This window comes from Fulmarus glacialis, unplaced genomic scaffold (genome assembly GCF_000690835.1).
Source record: "Fulmarus glacialis isolate BGI_N327 unplaced genomic scaffold, ASM69083v1 scaffold11292, whole genome shotgun sequence".
NCBI lineage: Eukaryota > Metazoa > Chordata > Aves > Procellariiformes > Procellariidae > Fulmarus > Fulmarus glacialis.
In genome coordinates, this window is record NW_009196038.1 from 237,212 (window position 1) to 263,679 (window position 26,468).

The following is a 26,468-nucleotide window of genomic DNA, read 5'->3' on the forward strand; positions in this document are numbered from 1 at the left end:
GCTTGGCACAACCAGAATCCATGGTTCAGTGCTCCTCCAGCAGCTGATGCTGTAACTACAACTGAAGGGGTGCAGGCTGATGTGGTCTTTGTAATGTCTTAAGTGCTTGCGATGCATCTGCATCTGGAGCAGAGAACCAAAGCCCTCAGACCCTGGCAGATAAAGTTAAGAGAGATCACCCTTAACTAGCTCTAGTTGTTTTTTTAAAATAATCCTACCATCAGCGTAAATCCTACTCATCTTCCTCAACCCTGCTACCTTCATTAAGACTGTAAGAAGGAACTAAAGGCAGGAGTATCAGCTCTCTTGTATCAGGAATTTGCACAATTTAAGATGTATTTAGAAAAGCTTTCAGTTAATCTTAGAAGCAGTTTTCCTTCCCTGGACAGTGCCTGACCAAAAGCTCCTAAAATGGCAATGGAAAGATAGCTCCTTAAGCCCCAGTATTTCCTGGAGCATTGCACTTCTCACTGATCCTACACTGCTCCTCAGTGCAGAATGCTGCAGCATCCAACAGATCCCAGCTCATCTCCACCCATGTGTAAGACAAGAATGTCCCATTAACCTGAGTGCTGGTGCTGCCAGAACAGCCCTGTCCTTCTCTGTGAACCCCAGATTCTCACTGTCCTCTCTTAATGCAGCACATCCCAACCCGGGCCAGCCCCAGGCGCCCACAGGCATTCCCTATAAGGAAGAGAGCTTGGATGGCAGGTTAGTTGGGGGTAAAACCAGGGCTCAACTCCTATGTACGTTTACTCCTATGCTTCACCCAGACGTCATGACCAACTGAGAGATCCCAGCTAATATCCTTAGGATCCCAAACATCATCAAACAACAGAGAAATACAAGAACTAACACCACTGCTCACCAGTCCTGTGTGCTGATCCCCGTTCCTAATGCCACCTGCCAAAACTGTCCTCTTTTTTTCTTTAGGAAAAAGTATCTGGGCTAAGTCAGCATACACTTTTTGTCTGAGCCTGAACCAAGTAGAAACAAACTGAAACACCATAAATCCCCTGTATTCCCAGGATGTCTGCTCTTGAGCAGGGTGGCAAGAGCATCTTTGCTTGAGTACATATTTATAAAAAGATAATGGAATTACTACAAAACTCTGCATCAGAAGGAGAAAGAGCACATGACAAAGGAAGAGGGGGGAAGGAAGACAGAACAGACACTTTGCTTTGCAGACATACATGGATTCTGGGTGTGTTAGCCCTGATGCTAACGGCCTAAACCTTTTATAGGTTCTGGTCCCACAGAAACTTTGACAGGTACCTAACATTTCTATTTGAAGTACAGATTTTAATGGGATGGTATTGCTAATGAAGTTAAGAATGTGTGCAAGAGCTTGCAGGACAATTCATGCAAAAACATGACCAAATCAGACTGGTCAGCTATCCCAGCTACTTTCCTTGAATGTATATAGCTCCACACAGCTCAAAACACTACAGAATGAGCCCTGTTAAACTAGGCAGTGTTTCTTTACGCCATTAACCACCTAATAAAAAAAGATTCTGTGACTAAATGAAAAAAAGATTTCAGAAGGAAAAAAAAAAAACTCTAAAGGGTGCATGTAGGAAAGGACCCGCATTTCTGTCTGTCGCACGGGATCCACATACAGTGCATAGAGAATAAAATGCTTGCAGCTGAAACTCACAGGATTGTATGCTGAGTGAGGAGCTCTCTACGATAGCCAGAGGAACTAGAAAGGAGAGAGAGAGGTGCTGGGTTTGGATGCGCTAGGGACATTCGGGCCTTGAACCCCTTTCCTGGTACGATTTTAAACTGCAACTTTCTCTCTTCACAGAATTCGTGAGACAGGGATGGAATTTGATGGGATAACCTTGTATATCAACTTGGGTTCAGATCCAGCCCTTGTGAGAAAGACCTATCTCCACACCTCAGTTGTGGGATACTCAGTCCCCACTGGCAAAATTGTTCCAGTTTCGGTAAAATATTTACATCAAGCCCAGGTTTATATCTCACCCAACTGTCCTAGGAATCAAACCAGAATCATTCAATGGAGATACAAGAGCAAGTACCCTTAAGAAGAAGAGTTTGAAATCCTGTTTCTTACAGTCTAGGGGAATGCTTTAATGAGCAGGCTGCTGCGGAAAGCACATTTCCCTCCACAGGCTTGAGAAAAGCCCACTTTGAGAGCCTCCACTTCATCAGTAGAGAACAGGCAGAAGTCCCTTCTATACCTCTAGGCACACCAGGCAGCAGATACATGGTGCCTCTTGGACAGCTGGATGGGATACTCAGGTACTTACAACTGGGACTTGGGCATCTAAGGTGGATCTCATTGTGCCGGAGCACTCCAGATCCTGCAGCACAGTTTGCTCCAATATTTCAGTATAAAACTGAGTGGGCAAGGATGGAGCATATGAGTGCAGATGTAGTTATCAGCTTCTCAGTACACACTCTGTAACAGATTGCAGCAATCTAATCCTCTAGGAAAGATTCTGTTAAACCCTAAACCCAATACATACAAAAACATAGTGGCAGTAAACGTGCCCACATACAGTAGTTAAAATATATTATTGCATATTATAAACATTATATACAAGGTTAAAATGGTTTCTTTACCATTTACTTACAAGTGACATTTGTAGCTGAATGTCTTACTTACAAGTCCTCATTGCTACATGCTGAGAACTACCGGAGGTATTTGGCAAGACTATACACTATAGAGAGATATGGATCAGTTTGAGCAAGTGAACTCTGTCAGCCACTTTCCCCATCTTTAGCACTGCACCAGTTTTTTAGCAATGATGGAGAGAAACTACTGGTAAAGTGATTTACACCATAGTTCTGAAATTAGATCAGCATGGTTCCTTGACATGTTTTAGAATGAGCTTATCCACATTAAAGTATGGATTAAAGCGTTACATTTCACATTTGCAGTGGGTCATCTGGTTACAAATCTGGGGGCTGTTAACTGCTTGTACACTAGAGAGTGGGGAACAATAAATAAGGGACCAGGTTAACATGAGTGGCCTTGTGCTTGACAAACCCAAGTCTATATGCAATGGGTGCATATGTGCAGAATGGACAGTATTTTCAAAGCAGTCTTGTAACAGTTTCTCTGATCAATGTCTGTCAAGTTCCTGGGGAATCTTCTGCTTTCCAAGAAGGATGAAATGCTGTGGTTCCTTACAAAAAGGCTCTGCCTGAGGCTAGATCTCTGTCAGTGTGATCTTGAAGCCTTCGACCATGCTCTCCATGTGCAGGATGAACGTGTCCTCATTGGAGTAGTGCTCAATAATGTTGTCATCCATGTTTACCAAGATACTGGTGACAAAGGCAAAAATCAGTATTTTTATGTATCAGGACACTGAAAGGGAAAGCCATGCACTCCACTGCATGTGCTTGCTTCACTACAATGCAAAAACAGACTCCAGCACATACCAGTACAGGGACAATAGTGGGAATCATCATCAAGATCTGCCCCATAGTTCCTTATAGTCTTCGGATTAGAGGCTGCTCCTTGCCAAAGCAGTTAAGGTGGGAGACATGCCGGTGCTGGGATGTTAACCCACTTAAGCTGCCTACACGGTGAGCTGCACTCCAGATCCCTGGCAGACCCAGCTAGCTGGTGTTTCCCATGTCTGGTGTTGGCTCCCCCAGGCACCTCCGTGCTACTCCTCAGCCACGCCACGTGAGCTGCTGCACCTTTGTGGTGTGAGTCGCTAACATGGGGAAGAAGTGTAATTTGTGCTTTGCACATAGCTCACAGGCCTAGAACTCAGCTTGGATGTGAGAATATCAACAAAAACTATTAGAACTGCACATGAGTGTTTTCCTCACTCTCTACCGTAAAATGTTTCTTCCAACAAACATATCACTTGGAAACAGTGTTAGAAAGAAGCAAAACATGAGAAGTTTCACCTGTCTTCTCAAAAACCAAAGAAATCCCCAGACAAAACAATGTCCTAACCTAGAGTTACAGCTGAAAATAAATGATTGATTCAAATATTGTGGTTATTTAGAAGAAAATTCTAAATATTCTACAATATTCTATAATATTGTGGTTATTTAGAAGTAAAAAAATTTAAAGTGGAGAGATTTAGATTTATGGCAAGGAGTAGTAGCCTAGCTATTCTAAAATCACAGCTGTGATGCTCACGTCTAAATTTACTCAGCTGAAACCCCTGCAGCAAACATTGCCTGCCTGCCTTTCAGATTCGGACAGTGGCCTACTTCTTCCTAACACTGCAGGGAAACTCCACAGAGCAAAGGCTGCACCTCTCCCATGCTAGTGCTCCACAATGTTATTAAGCATATAGTCTACAAAACAGACTTTATCCAAATATATTTTCCAAACACAAACTCTGTTTCTTCACAGTAAGCCTATGAATACTGGTCAGACACAGTCCGGAGATTCATGTTTCCTCCTGCTATCTCCATAGACATTAAGATTTCAAGCGTACGGGCATGTCTCCTAGAATTGTTTATACTGCCCAGCGTCATGAGGTCCCAAGCATAGTTGGGATCTCTGAGTACTTCTAAAGGATCCTGCGATAGCCCCTAGTTAGTTAGCTTACTTACCCCTTTTTGCTCTTCTTATAAAGTTTTGCAATCTTTTCAACCGGCAGCCCATATTTCTCAGAGATCTGAAATCATAAAAATAAAAGAAATATCATTAAAGACTAATGAGAAATGTGAAATTATCACCTCTCACTTTACATAAGGCATTAAAACACTATCTCTGCAAACAGGATAGCTATACAGAAAAGTCACTCGCAACCATACCATAGCTTCATTTAAGAACGATTCGGGCAGGAATAATCCTAAACATCTTGACTGAAAAACCACAATCATTTCCATCCAGAAACTTGGAGGCTATAGTTTTCATAGGGTGTGAGTCATCAAAACTGCCTCAGCATCTCCTACTGCTCTACCCAAGGAGTCAACACTCTTCTCAGCTTCAGATTTTACCAGGGAATTTCAATCTGATCAGCTGCCTTTCTGCTGTTTCTTATTCTGATTTTCTGGGCTCACGGAAGTAAAGGCTTCTTCCACCGGGCAGAAGGCAGATGAGTAGCAACACAACAGGAGCTGATGGGTTGATGGATCAACAAAAAAAATGCGCACGTTTCTATTTCTCAATGGCATTTCAAGGTCTGTTAAGTTAACAGGACCCTCCATGGTACTTCTTTTGTCTGAAAAGTATCTTCAAGGTACCTTTCATTGTGGGAGGGCTACAAACATGCTACGCACAGGATTAGGAAGCTTCTCTATTGTTGGGGTGGTTACTCAGTCTAGTTACTAGGGTGGCAAAATGAGAACACTATTTGGCTTGCAAAAAGTCATCTGAGTGTACAGGTAACAAGATGAGATGCCGCAGAGAAGTGTGTTAACAAGGTAAAGGACTTCTCAAATAAACCTCTTGCCAGCTACTCAAATGATAAAGCAGAAAATATAGGAAAACTTCTGAAGGAAGTACTACTTAGCTGAAAAATTACCAACACTAACAAGCACTTCACTGGGATGCTTTGGCATTGTTTTGCAGCAGTGTATTAGTAACTTTTTGGACGTCCATTCTGCAGTGAGCCTGTGGTGTGCTCATGAAGACGGTGTCTCTGAGCCCTCCGTCTGGGCCAGGTTTCCTTTCCAAATTATGACTCTTCTTTGAGGGAACAGGTCTCACAGCTCATACTTTGGAAGAGGATTGTCCCAAAAGGCAAAATAATTACGGAAAAATGACTTTTTGTCAGTGATTAATGTTCTGTGGTACTCTACTGCCAACCAAAGTAAGTTTTCTGCTCTTCTCAGGTGAAATGAAGTTGCAGCTAAATAGCTGACTATTCATCTTCTGCATTAGAGAACGGAACTGCAATGCACAATTAAAAATCCATTTAAAGACTGCCAAACATCAGTCACTGTAAAATCCTTTCTTTGTGTTTGTGTTCAGACTTCCGTTGAGAAAAAGTGATAGTTTAGAGAAGTAAATTAAAGCAATTATCATGAAATAGAAAATGGAAAGAAAGCAATGGATAAACTCAGCACCAAGGACAGATTCAAACAGCCACAGGTTGAACCCCAAGCACGGCTCCCATCCAGAGTGCCAGGATTCTCTGAGGGAGAGAATTAATTAGCCCATACTTGCCTACATCACCTATATTGCATAATCGTCATCTTACCTAGGATACAATTTTGTACTTAAAAAGTATAGCGTAACTCCAAGATTTTGAAGAACCAATCAAGCTTCTTTTATACTGCAAAAGAGTTTCCTCTGACCACAGCATACATCTGTGGCTAACAGAAAGGGGAGGATGTAAATAAGGAGTAACTGATAAGGTACACTAGACTCATCCACTCCTTAAGTTTTGCACCTAGCAAACAGATTAGAGATTTTAGAGAACAAAAGACAGATTAAGTTGTGGGTTGTATTTGCTACTCCAGTTTTACTCGCATCGGCGTGTTTCACTGCCCTTTTGGATATGGTGCTGGAGATACCAATGGTAGTCCTGGTTCCATGTTCTCGCCTGCCTTGGGAGAGGTCTAATCCAGCGTCAAGGCTGCGCGAGCTCATATGCTGTACAGTCACACTGTCTCTGCTGTGGGGAGCGGTCCACTTTGTACATTTATGAGAAGGGAGGCTTCACCCTGCTTGTGTTATACCTCACACAGGCATCCTCACTATTGGACTATAAAACCAATCTTTTTCACTCTGAGCAATATGTAGCCCATGCAAAAGGTTCTATGTAGCCTACGGAAAAGCTACGTAACCACATGCACACAGTGGAAATGCATCCTAGAAATAAGTTCCATAACATACTCACCTTATCTGGAGCAAGTTCAAGTCTTTGCTCCAAACAGTTCAGAACAAGGGTGAGTCGAACCCAGGCTTTGCCATATCCCTGTGTGGGATGTCCTAACCAATTCCAGCTACTCTCCAGCTACTCTCCATCACAGACGGGGCAGGCGGCCCCACCTAGCCTCCGTGAATGCCTGACCCAGCCTATGCACACAAATCCAAGGGAGGATCCATGGGCAGGATTCCCAGTACAAGGAATCACCTACCTCTGGCCAGAAGCACTTGTGTAGCTACCAACACCTTGCCCCTCACTCACACTCTACCCCTGTCTACCACCATCTTTCCAAGTCTCCCTTCCTTCGATGCCTCATTTTGTGCTGCCCATGGAGGGCAGCTGCCTGACCTGAGGCTGGTGACTCCTCTGAGGTACCCAGGTGCTACACTGTGAGGGCAAATCTTGACTGTCTTAGAGAAGTTCTCAGAGAAACTTTCATGTTCTCCTTTTATTCTTTCTTACCCTCTAGCTTTGCTTACCATGAATTAAATGACATCAGATAAGCAATCTGGTGCTGAACTTGTGTATCTGGTTTTGTTGTACCCTTAAATTTAAGTTTTCATGTAAAGCAATAATAAAAATGGCTCCATTTCATCAGATTGTTGAAAAAATCCATTGTAACAGGCATCAGAGAAAAACTGCAACCTTAAGCTGCAGAAAACGTCACAACTGTGCGAACATGAGGAAACAATATATTTTCCTTTCTGGGTTGTTAACTCTGAAGCCTAGTGATATTGTAAAGATCCGTACTTGAAGACACTTTTCACTGACTCCATGCAAATAAACAAGCAGGGAGAAACATTCCTGTGCCAAAGAGGTTTAATAGCAGCTAATATACAGCATTTTGCACATTCCAGCATAAAACTTCCCCAGGATATTTAGGACACGTAACACTCACACATTCCAAATGTGTCCCAAAAGTGGTTTGGGACTCTGGGACACCAATTCCTACATAAGCTATGAGAGGTAGGGCTGAGAAAGCCTTCCCTGTCACACTGCCTATGACAGGTGTAGGACTTATATAACATGCAGGGATTAGTGAGCTTTGCAAAAGACTTCCAGCTGACTGAATAAGCACATTTCTCAGGAACCCCTAAGAATTCAACTAATTATACCAAACAGCAAGCTGTGGAAGCAAGGCTCGAAGTGGGGGTATGGGAAAGCCTCCCCCTCACAGGCTCAGAAAACGAGTCTCCAGTGCAAATGTGCTAAGTCCTGCTGCAGAATCTGAGAAAGCAGAGAGTTAGCATCTGCTAGGGCATCTCACTTAACACCCTCTTCTGAAACACGTTTGTTGCCAACTCATGGGGAACACCACTACTGCCAACTTCCATATAAAACAACAGGATTGCTCACCTGACCCCAAGCAGGCTACAATAAATTTTAAAAAGATATCTTTATTTGGGTCCATTGCCCATTTTTCAATCTTCTGGGCAGAGGATTCTTTCCTTCCCTTAGGACGCCTGAAGCAGTGGGACAGCCTTCAGAGTGGCACTGAAATAACAGGCTGGATGTCTCTTTGGGCTGCAGTCCCCTGGCATGGCAAGCTTGTCTGTAGCACATATCTGATTGCACAAGCCACCAGAAATGCTTTCTCTGCTGGAGTCAGGAAGACAGAAATGGCAACATCTGGGCTGGTTGAGGCATGTGGGAAAACATCTTTGCCAACTTATTTCTATGGAATGGTACAGTCTGTTGCCCTACATTGGTTGGAAGGACACATACATAGACAGGTATCTAATAAACTTTGGTCTAAGCAAGCTCTATTGAGCTCAGCTGTTAGTTTTTAATTTTAGAAAGACTTTGGGAGATGCTTGAATTTCCCAATTTAGATCTCCTTCTGTAATTTGAATAAATATGTGATTCTGCACAGTGTAAGACTGGGATACTTACTGAGATCCACAGAGTTAACCTGACTTTGGATCAGGCTGAGAGCCCGATTTGGAGCTCAGCTGGTCAGTCACCACATATGTGTGATGTTTTGTGAAGGGCAATTGTTTCACTATTTTCTGTTGATCAAGACTGACTAGTAGTGTAGGATGCAAACATCTTAAAAACCAAACATTTGCATCACTTTCTGAGATGTACTGTATCTCTGAAACCTAAGACCTCCAGATATTTGCCAGAAGAAAGAAATCTGAGAAGGAATCTAATTGTTCATTTGGAATGGGGGTATACAAGAGAATAAAATAAAAATAGTATCTGAGAAAACAATATAATTAATCATGGAAAATTAGGAGAAAACCACACACCAGGAATAGTGATTAACAAACAAACAAAAAAAAAGTAAAATCCATAAACGGAGAAGGAGGGTATGATTCAGGATCATTGGTGCTGTCTTTCAGATCTGGGGCTCTATAATATTCAGACCCTCAGTTTCTAAGCTCTTAGTACTGAGTTTAGAATTGAGCATTTAGGATACGCCCAATTACAAGATTACATGATTTGCTGAAACGACTGTAGAGAGAGTATTTAAGAATATGCGGTTTGACAGCTTTTTGGCATTGATTTATCCACAATATCCTACCAAAGAGAATTAAAATTTTCTGAATGTGTTCCTTCCAGTGAACTGGGACATTTTACAACAGATCAGATTTCTCTGGTGCCGAAAACATGCCACTGAGTCAGCAGCTGTGCTGACCGAGGTATGCAGAAACCTTTCCTGCTTCTGCACCAGCTTTGTTTTTAGGTTACACGGTGGCTGGAGAACAGGCATGGAGAAGCACAGACTACTGGAGATAAAATGTTCATGTTAGCTTGAATGGTTATAGAAGGATTATAACATACTTTTAACTTCCATACAAAGACAAGATGAAATCGTGTTACAGCTTATCATGAATCGGACTGCAGCCTCTTCAAGCAAAGCCTGGCTTTTATTATACATGTGTGTTCTGCCTAACAACTGAGCTGCAGTCACAGCTAACAAACAGTATCGGCAAAAGCACAGTTAGAACATCCTTAGAATGCAGCTGACTCTCCTCAGAGATACCCTGATCTGAATAGGTGCTTTAAACAACTTCACTAATCCACAAATCTTTTTTTGCCTTCTACTACTGGCCAAATATTGACCAAATAACTCAATCTTTACTACATTTGAAGTGTCCAGGACATGCAACAAGACACTGTGACAGTTTTGTGAGAGTATGAATTACACACTTCTAGCACTCAGCTGAGCTCTCTAGGGACATTTTCATCCATTCCCATCTTCTCTCCTACATGTAACCAAGGCTGGAAATCAACTCGGCGTTCCACATGTCAATCTCACATTAGTCCCCCCACCAAAGCACTGAGACACATGGCTGCTTCTTAACTCTTCCCTCACCAAATTTCACACGTCTACTAGCCATCAGCTCACATAAACAGGATTAAATGTGGAAATAGCGACTCATGATCACAGCTAACAGATAACAAGCAAAAACTCAAGTCAAAGAAGCAGCAAAGAGGCAGGCTGGTAGGTAGGTCACTCTGGGAGAGAGGGCTAGAGAAGGAATTTGAGACAGAAGGTATGAATGACTAGTCTGCATTGGCTCAGCAACCACCTCTTACATGCTGGAACAGCAATTGCACAAACGCCACATGAAATTCACACGGAAACAGTGCATCCTTGGGCCTCTTCTTTAGAAGATGGCTGTGAACACACCGATGGGCATTACAGGAGAAGATTCAACAGGCTCTGAAACATCAGTTCAGAAAGACGCATTTCAGAAAATGAAGCCTGCACCTCTCTGCTTCCCTGACACTAGTTAATTACCTTCCATTACCTTCCATTTAATTACCTTCCATTAACCATTCCTCAAGGCTAAGGTCTCCAATAAATCAGCTCTGTGACACTATTTAATCCCAGCAACCTGCTGACAGCACTGAATTCGGAACATGCCAGCATTTCAGAAGCGTGCTCCAGAAAGCCTTTATGAAATGCTTTAAACGTATTTGAGAATAACTTCATCTTTATATTATGTTTTATCTCAATAATACATTAAAAGCCTCAAGATTTTCTTGCCAAGAAAGACAAACAATGTGAGGACATCGGATACTTACCGCTTCCATTAGCCCCTTTACTGTGGGCGATTTCAGCATCAAAGCATCAAACACCTCATCTGTCTCCTTCCTCACATACAAAAGCACTGAAACAGAAAAATAGTCAAACTTGGAGCAGGTTCAGTCAATTGAACAGATGCAACACCCCACACTGAGTAGAAAAACAAGTATTAATCCATGACAGATAAAAAGAAGTGCTGAAGATGGTTTGCACTTAAAAAAAAATGTACTCTCATATCATCAGTGATCTAAACATGGAAGACACACCATAGTTGCTTTGAAAACACACAAAGAAAATTCAGCAAATTTAATTTAATGTGAGGAATCTATATCTTCAAGAATTTAAACCTCCATTTACCAAAATAAGAGGAGCTAAAAAGCACTGGGGCCCTGTCCCTGGGTCATAGGACAAAACACACAAGCTAGGTCTTCCTAAACCCGTGTCTTGGCTGGTACCCCTCCAGGCTTCATCCAAAAGGCTGGGAAAGGACATTCAGAAAAGGCAAGTCTGGTTTGCCTTTAGCTAAGCCTTTGAGAGCAAAAGAAAAGGAAAAGAAATAGTTCTGACATTACCACGCGGATGACTGCAAATGGGCCTGGCCAGTCTGAAAATAAACACTGGAAAGAACGAGTCCAAAGTCTTTTGAGACTTTACAGGGGAGACATTCAAAAGCACAGCTGGCAGGCAGGCATTTACCTGGGTGCCCACCCCTGCTCAGATAACCAAATGTCATTTGTACTCCTGAAAATCTCCTCTTCCTCCCTCAGATGTCCTGCCCGGTCTTAATCGTTCACAGGCCCAGTGCCCTGCCCTCTCTAGCTCTTGTTCTCTCTGACTTGTACAGGTAAAAGAAGGAAACGTTGTTACATGGCAAAAGCAAAGTAGATAGCCACAAAGCGAATAAACATAAACACTAGAGAAGTGTTTTAGGCATAATCTCACATGACTCTGATAAAGTAGCAGGTTAAATAAGATGTTCCGCAATTTATTTTGTTCCCTAAATAAACTGCCTTTTCAAATAGCAGTGCTGCACATTAGGTACAAATACACATGCATTGTTAGATATTTTATGTCTGTGTGACAACTACATATTGGTAATCATTTTTTTTTTTTTGGTAAACAGAAAAAGATATCTTTTGAAACTGTTAATCCTTGTGGTCTCAAAGATACCTTCACCAGGTAACTCAATAGACGACTTGCAGATGAACCAACAGACATGATGGTATTTTTCATACAGAAGCAATTCTTTGGAAGCTAATTCTTAGGTCAAGACTGTAGCAGGGTGGACTCAGGCCCATTTGCAGAGAATTGTAGCTTCTTTGCCCAGGTTTTGAAATGATTGAAAAAAGATCATCAGCATCAGCAGTTAAATTTTATTGGGTCTGATATGTTTACTTGCATGAGCAAGCACTCACTCGAAGTGCTAATTTTACCTGTACTAACACTTTTATTAATTCAGTAATTCTTTTCTTGTGACTAGAGGGCTGTCCTGTAACTCCTGGCTTTTCAAACATCTGGACCTCTGCCAGCCTTAATAATTACAAACGTATCTGAAAGGAGCAAAAAATCACCCAGTCCGAGGTTAAAGTTGGGGACATTATACAATCCAAATGCTGAGCTTTAAATCTCTCTGTTGTGCTTGGTGTGTCAGGCAATGTTATGCTGAATGATATCAGGGATATCAGGGAACTTGAATCACTATTATACACACAGAGAGCCAGGATTAGCAAACATATGGGGAGCTGTTGGTTTTTTCTTTCCCCCGACAGGTGTGAAAATCCTGGCTTTGATTCACCAGAGCACGTTTCCATAAATGACTTCTGATGACAGCGATGCCTTAAGAAGCCCCTGTCTCACCCCTGCCCTTATGCTCTGTTACTCTGGCCCGTCTCGATGAATTTTCCTGGATGATGAACTCTCTCAAACACCAGATGTGAGTGAAAAAACAACCCTTTTTTCTGAGTTGTTCTTCAGACAGATCAGGTCCCTGCTTCAGCGTACAATGCAGCTCCACAAGCCTTTGTGCTGTCATAACCATGGGGAGAAGGCTGGCTGGCCCACAGCAGGAGGCACACCCAGGGCAGATGGAAAGGGGCTGCAAAGTCTCCATTGGGGTCAGCAGCATTGCCACTGAATGCCAAGCCATGACTGTGACGATGTGACACAACTCATACTTATGCCCTCTGATCCTACTGTCATGGCATCTAGATGGGCTCACTTTAATAGTACAGATTGAAATATTGGGGGGGGGAGGGGAATCTTGTACCAGGCAATGAGCTATTTTTGACTGAAAGTTAAAAGATAAATTCAAATTTGACCTCTATGTTACCTTCTTACCAGCATTGAAACCCGCTGTAGTCCCTAATGCTCTTTAGATGTTAAAAAGAATTGCAAAAGATGGGCATGATAAATTTATCTTTAGTTACTTAAGAAATAGCCCTGATTCACAAAATTATGGAGTGGGAACCAGCCTTTGCTGAAGGCAAGGGAGGTTGTTGCACCTGGGAGATTTTTGGAAGCCAGGCCACTGAACTGAGGATTTAAGTGTGAATGCAGAAGAATAATGTTAGATACCTCTTTTTAAAGTGTTAACAGCTTGGCTCTCCATTGGCAAATCTGCCAAGGCAGAAGACAAGCAACAGACATGTGGCAAAAATGAAACTAAGGACATGAGGGGACAGTAAGACTTGGGCCACTACGAAGGTGTGAGCCCACGCACTACCGATGCTCCAACTTACACCCTATGAACAATGACTACAGTCTTTGTAAAGTGGTCTCTGGATGGAGATGTGGCACACTTCAGTCAAGGAAAGTAGGGCAGGTAGCTATGACCTGGCTTTCCTTTCCCACATTTGGAGTTTTCACTAATTGCCCGGGCACAAATTCCCTAGGTGACAGAGTGAATTCTGTCCTCTACAGGGATGGTTCACGAAATCCTGATTGTTATGAATCCAAAATGTTTCAAAGTAGTTTAACATGACTTTCCTGAGAGACAAAAGCTAGACAAAAATATGACTTTCTTCAAGCTGAGAACTACAGGATGGGAAATCTCCCTGATCTGTAACACACCTGCTGGATTTATAATTAAAGGGAAACTCCCTATGAAATCTGAAAGGGAAAGTGATTTGAAAACTCTTACTGAGAACTCAAAACAGGAAAAGACCACAAGTCTAGCCAAGTAACTAGCTGCACTGCCCACTTGGTACAGATTAACATACTTAACATTTCTGTGCTGGGCACTTGTACCTCCTTTAGAGGTAAAGGAGATGAAAGAATAATTCACGAAGACGCAACTACCTGTGTGAGAACATGGACCTTGTTTCACCGATGGTTTGCAAACCTCTTCAGACCTGTTCTCTTGAAGGCTGCCCCTTAATACTTTTGCTTCCACTGGACAGTATTACAATTAGGTCCATCAGGCAGAGGTGAGGCCACACACTGTCACTTCAGTTCTTCAGCCGGGCTTGGACGCCTCACTGGGTGCTACTTACCTGCACTGCTCTGATAATGAGCCACCTTAGGATTACATTGCTTTTAATGTATATTTTCACATATCAGACTTGCTCTCTCTCAAACATCACACCAGTGCCCCATCTATACCTGCTCTCTAGGAGTTATTGATTCTGCTGTATCAAATAAATCTGGGAGAAAAAAAGCTTCTAGTATGGCTAAGCCTGGGAAAAACAGCAGAACATTTTAATACCCGGTGACTCCTGTGGCAAAGACAGTATTGTCAAATGGGCAGATTCAGCTGAGCTGCGCCCCATCAGCACAATCCCAGATGCAAGGTTCCTCACGGCAGGAAGTTCACCAGAGCAAAGGCCACGCTGGAAGAGGCTTGGCCTCCAGCCAGCATAGTCCAAGTTGCAAGAAACACTGAACAGGAAGGGGATGTGAAGAGAGCATCCTCCAGCTTCTCTGGTTCTGTGCTTCTCCTGGATTTAATTACTTAACATAGTTTTGCCACCAGTTGAAAAACATTTTTTTTTCTTTCAAATATTCCCCTTGAAATGGTTGCAAGTCCTGGACGATATTAAAGCAACTTACCACAGCAAAGGACAAGAATAATCAAAGCAAACCAATACCTCCTTGCAGGCAACTCTCCAGCCTTCCAGCTGGGAAACCCAGGTGAAATTGCAGGAAATGACAGTTCTTTATGTAGCCCTTGTGGCTGTCCCCTTCTGCTTGATGGAGCCCTGATAATGTGAATTTGGTCAAGGCAACCAGATGCAAGTCTGTGGTCAGTGCTGACCTCACATAATTAATTGAAGATTTATGTTCACATTTATTCCAGGAAGATATCAGTCTCCATCCTGTAATCTTGTATGCTTCCCCTGCTTCAAGCACACTACCCTAACCAACAGAGAAACTTTGCAAATGTGGGCTCATAGGAAGTTGTTTCTATAAAGCTCAAATGAGTCTTACAAATTGTGCAACTAAGAACAATTGAGCTCACTTCTGTACCTTGTTGCTTTCTTGTCTCACAAACTGATGGGAGAACCTCAAAACATTTGCAAGTTTGAGTTATATAAGTTAGTCCAAGTTTTGGAGCCTCCAATAAACTTAGATAACAGAACTCATGAGACTGAAGGAATGGCAAATATTCTCCAGGGTGTCTAACTCTGGCAGTGTAGGAAGTTATCACCTATAGCACTGCACTGGAAGTGACTGTACACAAAGCAGATTTTGTGGACAAAACCACCATCTGCTCATCCTTACCTTCAGTGCAAAGTTTAACAGCTCTACCTAAACCATTGCTTCAACATTACCCAAATTAAGCTTCACTGTAGCAGGCTGGAAAACAGGGGTTGCACTGGTATAGCATATGAAACTTAGGGCAATATTCACTCAGGGCAGTAAAAACAGTTAAGGGAAACAAACTTTTAAACAATTCAGTTAGGTCTGCTGGAAGATGTCTCTCCATGCCTTATATGTATAATTGGGTAGGAAATTTCTGAGATTTTAGTCAGGCTAATCTCACTCTGCAGTCAGCAGGAGCTTGCCTGTGTAAGGTCTCTGTATTTGACCCAGTGCATCTTGCATATTTGCTTGTGATCTCAGCCAGAACAGAAAAGATGAGTAAAAGTTAAAAATAGACAACCACAGATTTGCTACTGGAATATCTATGAACTATGTAGCTTGGCCAAGGATCAAGAAACTTTCTAGCTTTTTTTATATTTTATATACACTTGTGTCCTGATCCCTTCTTGAGATAGCACAGTTCTTTTTTTTTTTCTTTTCTGCTTTTAAATCATTACTAGCATTTGTTAAAAAATGCCTCCTTGTACACTGGCAGGTGTAATGATCTATTCTCCCATCTACCCCGCATTTGCACTAGCATCAAACAAGTGACTTGGTCTGAGCCACGCCTGCCCTTCCCAGTTTGAGGGCATGAATCCCACAGCATTCTTTTTAACTGGTAAGAATTGACTGTTACCTCTTTTCAGGCCTTCTTCTTTCATTTGTTTCAAAGGGGATGGACCATACTCCTCCTCCACAGGCCGGAACATCCTTTTGACTAGGACACTGCTACTAGAAAACACACAACAGGGACCATGTCACAGTAAAACTGCGCTCCCACGCAGGAGAGGAGACAACAGCAGCAGTCATGACTCGCTTTGTACTCTGGCAAAAGCCCCACTAGCTACTCAAGTAGCACTGGACCAGAAACTGCAAGGATTTAGCTTTTGATGCTTATCTGAACTCTCCAGGCCTCTCAAATTGCCCAGACTTACTGGCTGGGACAGATGACAGAAAAATACGCTCCAACGTTACATACAATTTTGAAAACCCCAAAGGCCCTTAACTGTTTAAATATTGAGGGAAGGGGGCTGAGGAGGAAGAAACAGCTAAGTAAGGAGCTGAATGCACCTCCTCTTTGGGGTCAAGGAGACAGCCTCAGGAAACACCAGCAATACTTCTAAAATCCGAGACTGTACAAACCAGTGGGTGCAAAAGGAATAAAATGCTGGGCCAGATCCAGCCCGAAGCTGCGATGCGCTCCGCCAGGGAAGCTGAGGGCTCAAGGCGTTATGGCTGCCCCCTCCCTCGGCGTAGCTCTGTCAGGACTCAGTGTCTCCTTTTACTCTTGGAGGAGGGAACTGAAGCCAGTGTGCTTGGTGCAATAAACCTCTTTGTTTCTCGAATTTCACTGTGAGCCTTATGAAGAACATTAGCTTCATAAAAGAAACAAAAAGGGCCTCATGTTTTCAAGTCAATGTTAGCTGCAGGTGCCCAGCCACTCCCTACCTCAGGCCACTTTTTGCAGGCTTACATGCATGCAGTTGTCTTACTCCAAACTCTCAGATTTGAGGGTACTCGCTTGGGATTCAAGCAACTTAGAAAAGTATGGGGCTTGCACACATTACAGTTAACACTGGCTGAACTTCAGCCACACATACTAAAGCCCTTATTTCGTGACATTTATAACTATTTTAGGGACTTTCTGAGATTCTTCCAGTCCCTCCAAAGCCAGATAGAAGGTGCTCCCATTTCCAACCTTCCCCCTTCCCAGGATCTCCTGTTCTCTTTCTGCCTTTCTGTTCTGGTGTTTGGGCATTCTCTCTGCAGTACCTGTATTTGTCGCATACACATGTGTGTGCTGCTAAACAGCTTCCAGGAATGGGGTGAAGCTCAGTGCTTCATTAAAAAATTCCTGGTTTTTAAATTATTTGAGAACCCTTACATATATAAAAGACACTTTATTATCAAATATATTATCTTGTCCCTATATTGAACTATATGGCTCTTTAAAATGTTTTACTTGGAAATGTAATAAAAAATAGGTATAAAAAGCGGCCAGTTCATATGAAGGAAAAGAAAGTTACCATAAGATAAACCTCCCTCTACCAGTTCTACGTATTATTCACCTACTGTTAGTGACGGGAGAACATGAGGGAGGGGGGAGAAGGGGGATCAGTTTTATCTGGTTTCGTGTTTTGTGCCTGCTTTCTATGAGTTTGAACTGCTAACTGCAAAGCTTGTGAAACAATAAATGTCTTACCCTTCTCTCTCATCATCTGTATTATAGTAAACCTAGAAGGGTGAAAAAAAAACCCAATTATTCCCAAAACTCAGACACCAGATTAATTTCAAAAGGGAGAAAAGACAACAAGTGGTTTGCAGTTTTTCATCTGTTAAAAATCCTTTTCCTCTATAAAATACAAACATCTCTAGTTCTAATTGTGATCTGGAAAAAGTGTGGCTTAGAAAAACTGCTGTTGAATATCATCTAGTGGAAATATAACAAAGCATTTTGACAGACATTGCCCTCTCCCCTGGTTTATATAATTTTCCCAATTATTTTACAATCCTCTAAATCAGATCACTACTCACCTAAATTACCCCTAATAAGATTTAAGCCACAACACTGACAAGCTTTTGTATGTATTTAATACTGTCTGAAAATCTAATTAAACTATAAAGACCAACATTAATCTACAGGCCTAATGGAAATACAATTACTAATGCTATAGCTGAACTTTTTTGCACAGGCTGTGGGCAGAACTGCAAGTCCAGACCATTGTTTTGTGTAAATCAGTATAGCTCACAGTCACTGGGACCAAATTTACAAGAGCAGCAAATGTGGCTAACCGTAGCATTGGAGGTATGAAATCACAGGCTGTTGTCAAAGGCTTTACAGAACAGTCATCCAAATTCCTCACAATGTGCCTGCACTGCAGGTCCGCACCAACAAGTGCACCAGTACTCCAGCTGCTGAGTTACTGTGCAAGCGAAGGCAGCACATCGGAGCCCCGCGTTCTGCTCGGGCAGAGCAAGGCATCTCGGGCAGGTTTCCAGCACTTGTGCTGGCAAGACTCAGAGCACACTCAGCTCTCAAGGGGAGCCTTCACTTCTGAACCTGTACAGTGAAAATAGCTCAGAGATGTGTGTGTGCAAAGCTGAGCTCTGTAGCTCGTTCTATAACCAGGACCTGAAAGTGGCTACACTTTCATAATAAAACATTAATAAATAACACATTATTGTCATAATAAATCATTCTTATATTAATAATACACAAAACAATTGAAAAGTTCAGGATAGCAAGAATGCCGATAGCGCAACCCATAAAGCAGTAAAAGACAGGGCTGAACATTGCCTAAGAGCTAGCAAACTGGGGTATCTTCCAGTTAGTTTAGAAAATTATTTACAGGATCAGATATACTAAGGAATGCTTCCACCTTCTCCTGTTTTGAGATAAATCCACATTCTGGTTTGAAAGCCATGAGGACAGAAGGTACCCAGCACTGATATGTGAGTGGGCGTCTTTCCAATTTTGGAGAGTAAGTCAGTGACAGCTGTGATTGCAATGTCTGCGCTCTTTGTGCTTTGCTCTACCACAATTCTCACTGCTTTAAAATAAATGACAATTCCAACACTCAGTGTCATTTAATCTTCATTATTTTAATATTTTGCAGCAAGATGCATATAAAATTTCCTCATCTACTATTTGTCTTTATAAAGACATGCATAAAGGTCTCATTCTACTCCCTGAGATGTTAATAAATAACAGGTTCATATTCAAAAAAATTGTCAGAGCTGACCCTCCAATTCAAGTTTGCAATCTCCCAGCAAGCAATAAAGTAGGTCTTAAAAGAGTCAAGTCAGCAAAGACTTCTTCACACTTAGTGGTGATAATGACTTCATGACTTCTGCACTAAGCCAATATTGAATATTAACATTAGCACGATAGATTTTTACTTTTAGAGTGAAAATATTTTCTTCCAAGGAATTCCCAGATCCTTAGGTGATGCCGACAGCAAATGGGCAGTGGTGTTTAGCGAGCCTACTCTTGACCTCCTTACACATGTAAGAGCTTGGTCTTTGTTTTCAGTTGTCACAGAGAGGGGGATCTCTGCTACCACAAGGTGGCACTTCATCAAGCCAAATAGCACATTCAAAACCAGACTTACTTTCAGACACAAATCAACCTTCTATTTCAAAATTCTTGACTATTTGTTCCATTCTTTCTTCCTAGCAAAAGAATGGCAAAATGATAAAAAACACAAACTAGTCAGTTATTAATGAAGTATAAACTCCTTTTTTGCACCCAGAACTCGGAAAGGCCCTTGTCTCTTGTAAGGTTTTTTTCAGTGAATCACCAAGAGCTGCATTTACCAAAACGAGAGCTGAAACAAGCGGCCCCCAGGAACAGTGATTTATTTTCCTAAAACATGCCTTGGAGTTCATGTGGCTGGACAGCGGGTGGCCACCAGCTCGTCTCATTATCATTTCCTACCTGTCCGGTTCTTTGTAGGTTTCCAAAGTGAACATCCGGTATGAAGAGAACTGGCTGGGAATCCAAGTCAGCCATTGTTTTGAAGAAGGTGATATCGCTCTTTTTTTGCAGAGGGAGTGCACTCAACTTCCCTTCAGATGCTAGGAGGATCACAAAGCAACGTGATTATGAGACGAGGCATGTTAAGCGTGACTTAGCCCCAAACCAGAAAGGCCTGTTTTACTCACAGTTATTACACGAGGCTTGGGATGCCTGGCCTTTGCCTTTCTTCCTGTTCTGCTTCCTCTCTTCATCTCGGATTTTCCTTTCCGCTCCCTGATGTAAAAAAGACAACCCACAGATATTATCCAGAGAGGAACCACTGTGAGCATCGTACCTTGTGATTCCTGGAACTACAGCAACAGACACATCAGAAATGTTGAAACAGAGACTGGTTATCCCGTTACAGATAAATCTGTCCAGTTTGTTGGGAACCTGCCAGCTTCAAATCCATCACCTGTGCCTGAAACTCAGGCTGGCACATCCAGCAGCCCCCAGGGCTGGAGACAGCAGAGGAACATATCCACATGCTGGCTTGGAGGAGACGGGATGGACGTCTCAGTGCAGTCTGTAGCAGGGCTGTTGCCACCACAACTTGCACAAAGGGCATCCTGAGCCCTGCGCGTCTGCGATGAATGGAGTTGCTCAGGCTAAATACTTTGGGTATGTACTGACGTAAAACACCTGCAGGATTGCTATCATCTTAGATCATGTCTGTGCTAAGCTTTTCCCTAAACTCTCCTCCACCCGCCTTGTCGGGGGGCAGCATTGCTCCAGCTTTGTAGAGGCCTTTGAGATTTGCCAGTACAAGAAGGCTACGCTGACATCTTGCCAACAGTGCAAGGGCTCTTACAGAAAAATACAGACATTTCAAACAGGGAGAAGCCTTCCAGAAACTGGAAAGCAATGTAGCACTGCCCTAGTAGGCCCCAGGAACTCCTGGGAAGTTGCAGGCTTCTGTTATGTAAATACACTCTCAACAAGTTTAGAAAATAAAACTTGTTATTGACATAAAAAGCAGCAACACCTCCTTTGAAGTTCTCCTCATTTACTTTATAAATACAAATAGTCATGTTGTGAAGGGTATTAAAGATCCATATGCTCCCAGAGAGTCAGCATGCAAAATTAAAGATTTTTTCCAAATTAAAATTAGAAGTCTCTTTAAAAGAAAAGGGGGAGGGGGAGGGAGGTAAGGAAAGCCAAAAATATCCATTCAAGATGGCAAAATTCACACATGAGCCAATGAACCAGGCTTGAAAAGAACACAAGGAAAGATGTACTCCTGGATGTGATTTACCAATAGATTTCCAGAAGTTGAAAGAGCTGGAGGAAGAAACAGCTCTTTAAAAAACATGAAGGTGTCTAACAGAAACATTGCCTCCAGACCCAGGTCCCAATCCAGTTATCACTGACCTCAACCACAGAAGCCAAGGGATTCAGAGTTGTGCCCTTATCAAAATTGTTTCTAGGGGTACATTTGTATCTTTAAAGGCCACCTGTTGTGTGGCAGGAAGGAGCAAAAATATGCCTCACAGCCACTGCCCTCCAGAAGGCACATCCCTGAGAACCCCGTGCCGCACAAAGCGGCTCTGCCAGGCAGCCACAGCCCTACCTACCGCTCAGTGCTGCCGCTTTGCTGCTCGCAGGTAGCAGGATGAACCTTGAAAGTCATTTCGTACATGGCAGCAAGCGCGAGTTTCCTCTGAGGAAAGCAGAAACTGAGGAGGACTCTGCCTTTTATACACAACAAAGAACGTATGTTTTGCTGATTTTTCTTTGATGTTCTCTGTAACTATGAACTTGGTAAAGCTTCACAGCTTTGTCTTCATTCATTCAAGGCAAGACACCCCCAAGTCTTCTGGGATGCGGGCAATCTCTGAGCAGGGCAGCCATTCCCACCTGCCAGTGCTTATTTGTGCCATAGCCACTTTACAAATGTGGCAACTGCAATACCCACAAAACCACCTACCAGCCCTTCTGAGCTAGGAACATCCCCCATGGCACAGTGCAGGGGCCAGACAAGCCTACATGATGTACATCATTGTCGTAGGTGCTGAGACAATGGACCACAATAAGATTTTTGCATACCAGAGCATTTCTGCCGGGCAGTTTACACAGCTAAGCCATTTGACACATGTCTAATAAATCAGAGTTTGCATACCTCTTCAGGACAGAAGAAGAAATAACCCTCTCATAAGGGACTATTAATTAGGCTCTGACCAGTCAAATAATTGAATGAGTTTTTCATTTTTTCATTGATATCTGGACTTTGTATAAATGCAACAAGTATTTCTGCTACTAACCATTAGCAAAACGCAGCCTATGAATTTCAGCTGATTCAAAATATTTTTTTTCCCAAGTCTTCAGCTCATTTAAGCTTATGTCTTGCATTCTAGCTCCAGCCTAGCAAAGCCCTTACCATCATAAGGACCACTCCCATCACCATTATGAAGCTCATGTGTACACCTGTTCCTATTTCAAGGCCAAAGCGTTCCACATCTGGTAGGACAGGCCCATAGACTTCAGCCTTCTTCTCTCTAAAGCTGAGGATTAATAGGCAATTAGAGTTGCTCAAAACCCTACGATAATCCATTTTCTCTACGACGATCCATACTGAAGACAAGAGGGCAGGAACTGCATATATTCCAAATAACATGTAGTTTTTCAGAGTAAAGAAAAAGGGATTAATTTGTTTGATTTTGGAACAATGTTATGGTATTTCCCAAGTCAAATGCTTCTGCTTCTTTTCAGCAAGGCTGATCCCATATAGAAAATCAAAATATCTCTGAATCCCCAGTTTCTTCATACACAGTGGCTAAAGCATCTTGCAATATATAAATATAAATAGGCCTGGTAGAAAGTTTCCCTGACAACCTACTTAAGGAATAAAAATTATATTCTTTTATCGTAATGTAGCATCAGTGATCTGCACATGATAAAAAGACTGCAAGGGCAGAGAGAATTAGCACTGAGAAAACAAGATGTGCACTGTAACAGTTGCTTTAAAAGTTGATTGCCTACTGGAAAATAAACAGGGAAAAAACATTGGAGAATGAATAGGGAGCAAGTACATGATTACAACCTTTGCAGCCTTTATCTCCATATATTTATGTCACAAAGCACACATTGGATCTGAATTGGTGTTGCTCTCTAGTTATATGTAAATGAATACTAAATTTAAGCAACTGCCTGAGTAAATACTAAAATACATATAATAGGTAACACTTAGCTAAATGCAGTTTTATTTCTTCAGGGATAGTCTTTCCACAACAGCTATGCTGTGTTTCAGCTGGAGGACATTAATTTATCAGCAAATGTTTTTCTTTAAAACTGGACACCTCTACCTGTGATTTATCTAAATTAAAATATAAACACATCTACTGGTCCTAAAGAGGCACCATCACTGCAGAAAAAACATTTGTAAGAACACTGTCAGGTACAGAAACATTTTTTCTTCCACGTTTCAAACTAGATACATTTTAGTACTTAGGCGTGAGGAATTTACTGTGCAGTTCCTCTGATCCAGATGATTGTAATAAATCAGGTACTTTTCTCATCAGCTTCTCTTTGGGGTTGTCAGATTGGGGCATAACAGTACAATTCACACTTTTAAAATGTATAAAAATTATTATATGTTTGCTGTTTTTTTTAAATGACCCTGTAATACTTTTTTAATTGATCATGACAAAGAGGTGGGCAGTAATTGCCTCAGCTTCACGGCCTTTCCCAAACAGGCAGCAAACCCTGTCGTTGTCACTCGAGGGCGAGTCACAGACTTGGCAGAGAAACTGAGCCAGCGACCCTCCATTTAGCACCGCCTCAACCAGTGCCAGGGTTTGTTTTGGCATCTTGGAAAGATGAGGGTACCCAGCCCCACCAGCTACCTTCCTCTGAGCACGACGAATCCTCCCAGTACCATCAGCAAGTGGAAATTCTCCAACCATTTATTTACTTACAAAAGCACCATGACAAACGGATGTCAATAAAGATACAGCAGCATGAGTGAGGGGAAAAGCAGGCCTCAGTCTCTTTCCAAGTGCCAGTTAGCACAAACTGTCATGTGAATGGACCGCGATAATTTTAATTCATTTTCATTCAACTCATTTTCAGCCCTGCATTAAGTTAAAAAGCTCTGTATGCGTGTATACATTTATATTATACAGATATATATCCCATTATCAATACCCTTGAGCCCTCCAGTTCTCACTTTCAATACAGTTTCGATGTAGATAACGCTTTAACTACCCCTGTGATCTTTTCTTCTACTTTGAGACAGTTTTGATTAAAAGACTCAACATCCATAGTCTGGGTATTTGAAGTACCAATTAAGCCAATAGATGCAATGAACATGTATTATTCAAAATCTCCACCAGTTGTGTCTACAGGTCACCCCTGATGAGTTTGTGCTCTCAATATCCTTGCTTTTTTTAAATAATTCAGATTTTTCTAATTGCTTTTCAAAAACAGCTAGATGAAAACGACTTGTTACTTTGATATTTACTGAGTTTTTAACATCCAGCTGTAGCTTCAAATCTCTAAATTTTTGACATTCAAAGTTACAATTAAAAGCACAACATTTTGACTGCAAGACGACCTCAGTGCATACATTTACATTCATTACCTTCAAAGTTTGTGCTCCACTAACACAACTGACTGATCAGCCCTCAAGATCCCGTTGTCAAGACAGCAACAAGGGAATGAACTGAAAAAGGGGAAGGAGCAGCAACACAGAGACCTGGAACAGTTGAACTCTTACCCTTCCATTAAAAAGTTAATGCTACGTATTGCCTGGGGCATGGCCTTTTGCCTTTCTATTCCCACCTGTAAGATGGCAAGACTAATTTGGATAAATTTCTGAGCCACTTCAATAGATGTAGGCTCCTGAATCCCTGAACCTTGACTAGAATCCAAGCATCAGTTCCCCCCTGGAAGATCTTTCCCAGAAGGGTTAAAGTCATCGACTGGCAGATGTTAAACACAACTGAAATGTGGTCACGCTCACATCTAAGAATCATCACTGAGATAATATTTCTGAGCAACTGTTTCTACTCAGTGATATATACAGCTGATCACATGTCCTGGTTTCAGCTGGAATAGAGTTAGTTTTCTTCCTAGCAGCTGGTGTAGTGCTGTGTTTTGGATTTAGTATGAGAATAATGTTGATAACACACGGATGTTTTAGTTGTTGCTAAGTAGTGTTTACGCTAGTTAAGGACTTTTCACCATGCTCTGCTAGATGCACAAAACGCTGGGAGGGAGCATAGCCAGCACAGCTGACCCACACTGGCCAGAGGGGTATTCCATACCATATGATGTCATGCTCAGTATATAAACTGGGGGAGCTGGCCAGGGGGCAGTGATCGCTGCTCAGGACTGCCGGGGCATCGGTCGGCAGGTGGTGACCAGTTGCATCATGCATCTCTTCCTTTGTATATTCTATTATTATTATGATTATGATTATGATTATGATTACTACTACTACTACTACTACTTTACTTTATTTTATTTCAAGTATTAAACTGTCTTTATCTCAACCCGTAAGTTTTCTCACTTTTACCCTCCTGATTCTCTCTCCCATTGCACTGGCGGCGGGGGAGTGAGCGAGTGGCTGTGTGGTGTTTAGTTGCTGGCTAGGGTTAAACCACGACACCATGACACTGTCAGACTCATTAAGGCATGATCTATGTTTTGGTGCTGAAAAATCTTACCAATTCTCTCAAAGGAGTGGGGAAACCCATTGTAAAAGAATGAAATTTTGCAAATGAAGTAGTGAGCAAAAAAAAAAAGGAAAAAAAAATAATAGTTACTGAACTACAAAATGAGAACAGCTAATATATTTTTGCAGTTTACTTTTAATAATAAAATCCTAGCAACATAAAAGTCTCACTGAAGCTTCCAAAATAACAGTTTGTAATTCAAGCGAGGGGAAGAAAAAAATCAGCTGCATCACTGGGACTCGGTGTTTTCCACTGTATCATAAAACAGAGCTTAGTAGGCCTTTCTGAAAGGTGTATTTCTCTATCAGAGACCTCTCCACAAAGTTTACACGTTACCTATCCTGAAGGGATAACATCATCAGACTGGCACTTCCATGAGCCTATGATCAACACTGACCTTCCAAGTAGAGATCTTTACGTTTGTGCTTTCTATGACTTTTTTGATATTCCTGTATCATGACCTATAACATGCTGTGCTTAAACAGTCCAACTATTGCTCACAAGCTGAGGAATCAGGACCAAAAAGGCTGCAAAGCAGTAAAATAATTACGTGATAATCTGTTATGTTTATGATACAGCTGTTCCAAATTCTACCCTGAAATACAACTCTTTAGGGA

General features: G+C 42.0%; 1 protein-coding gene across 1 annotated transcript in view; it reads right to left on the reverse strand.

Moving 5' to 3' along the window:
• Positions 1-3,179: 3,179 nt before the first annotated feature.
• Positions 3,180-26,468, reverse strand: part of LOC104072567 (grainyhead-like protein 2 homolog) — a gene marked incomplete at its 5' end in the record, with an annotated part of 23,535 nt that continues 246 nt past the window's right edge. The window contains 7 exons of the mRNA XM_009572079.1: positions 3,180-3,294; positions 4,552-4,616; positions 10,857-10,942; positions 16,295-16,389; positions 17,861-17,892; positions 20,096-20,235; positions 20,323-20,410. Coding sequence (XP_009570374.1) covers positions 3,180-3,294; positions 4,552-4,616; positions 10,857-10,942; positions 16,295-16,389; positions 17,861-17,892; positions 20,096-20,235; positions 20,323-20,410 — 621 coding nt within the window. The remainder of the gene's footprint in view (positions 3,295-4,551; positions 4,617-10,856; positions 10,943-16,294; positions 16,390-17,860; positions 17,893-20,095; positions 20,236-20,322; positions 20,411-26,468) is intronic.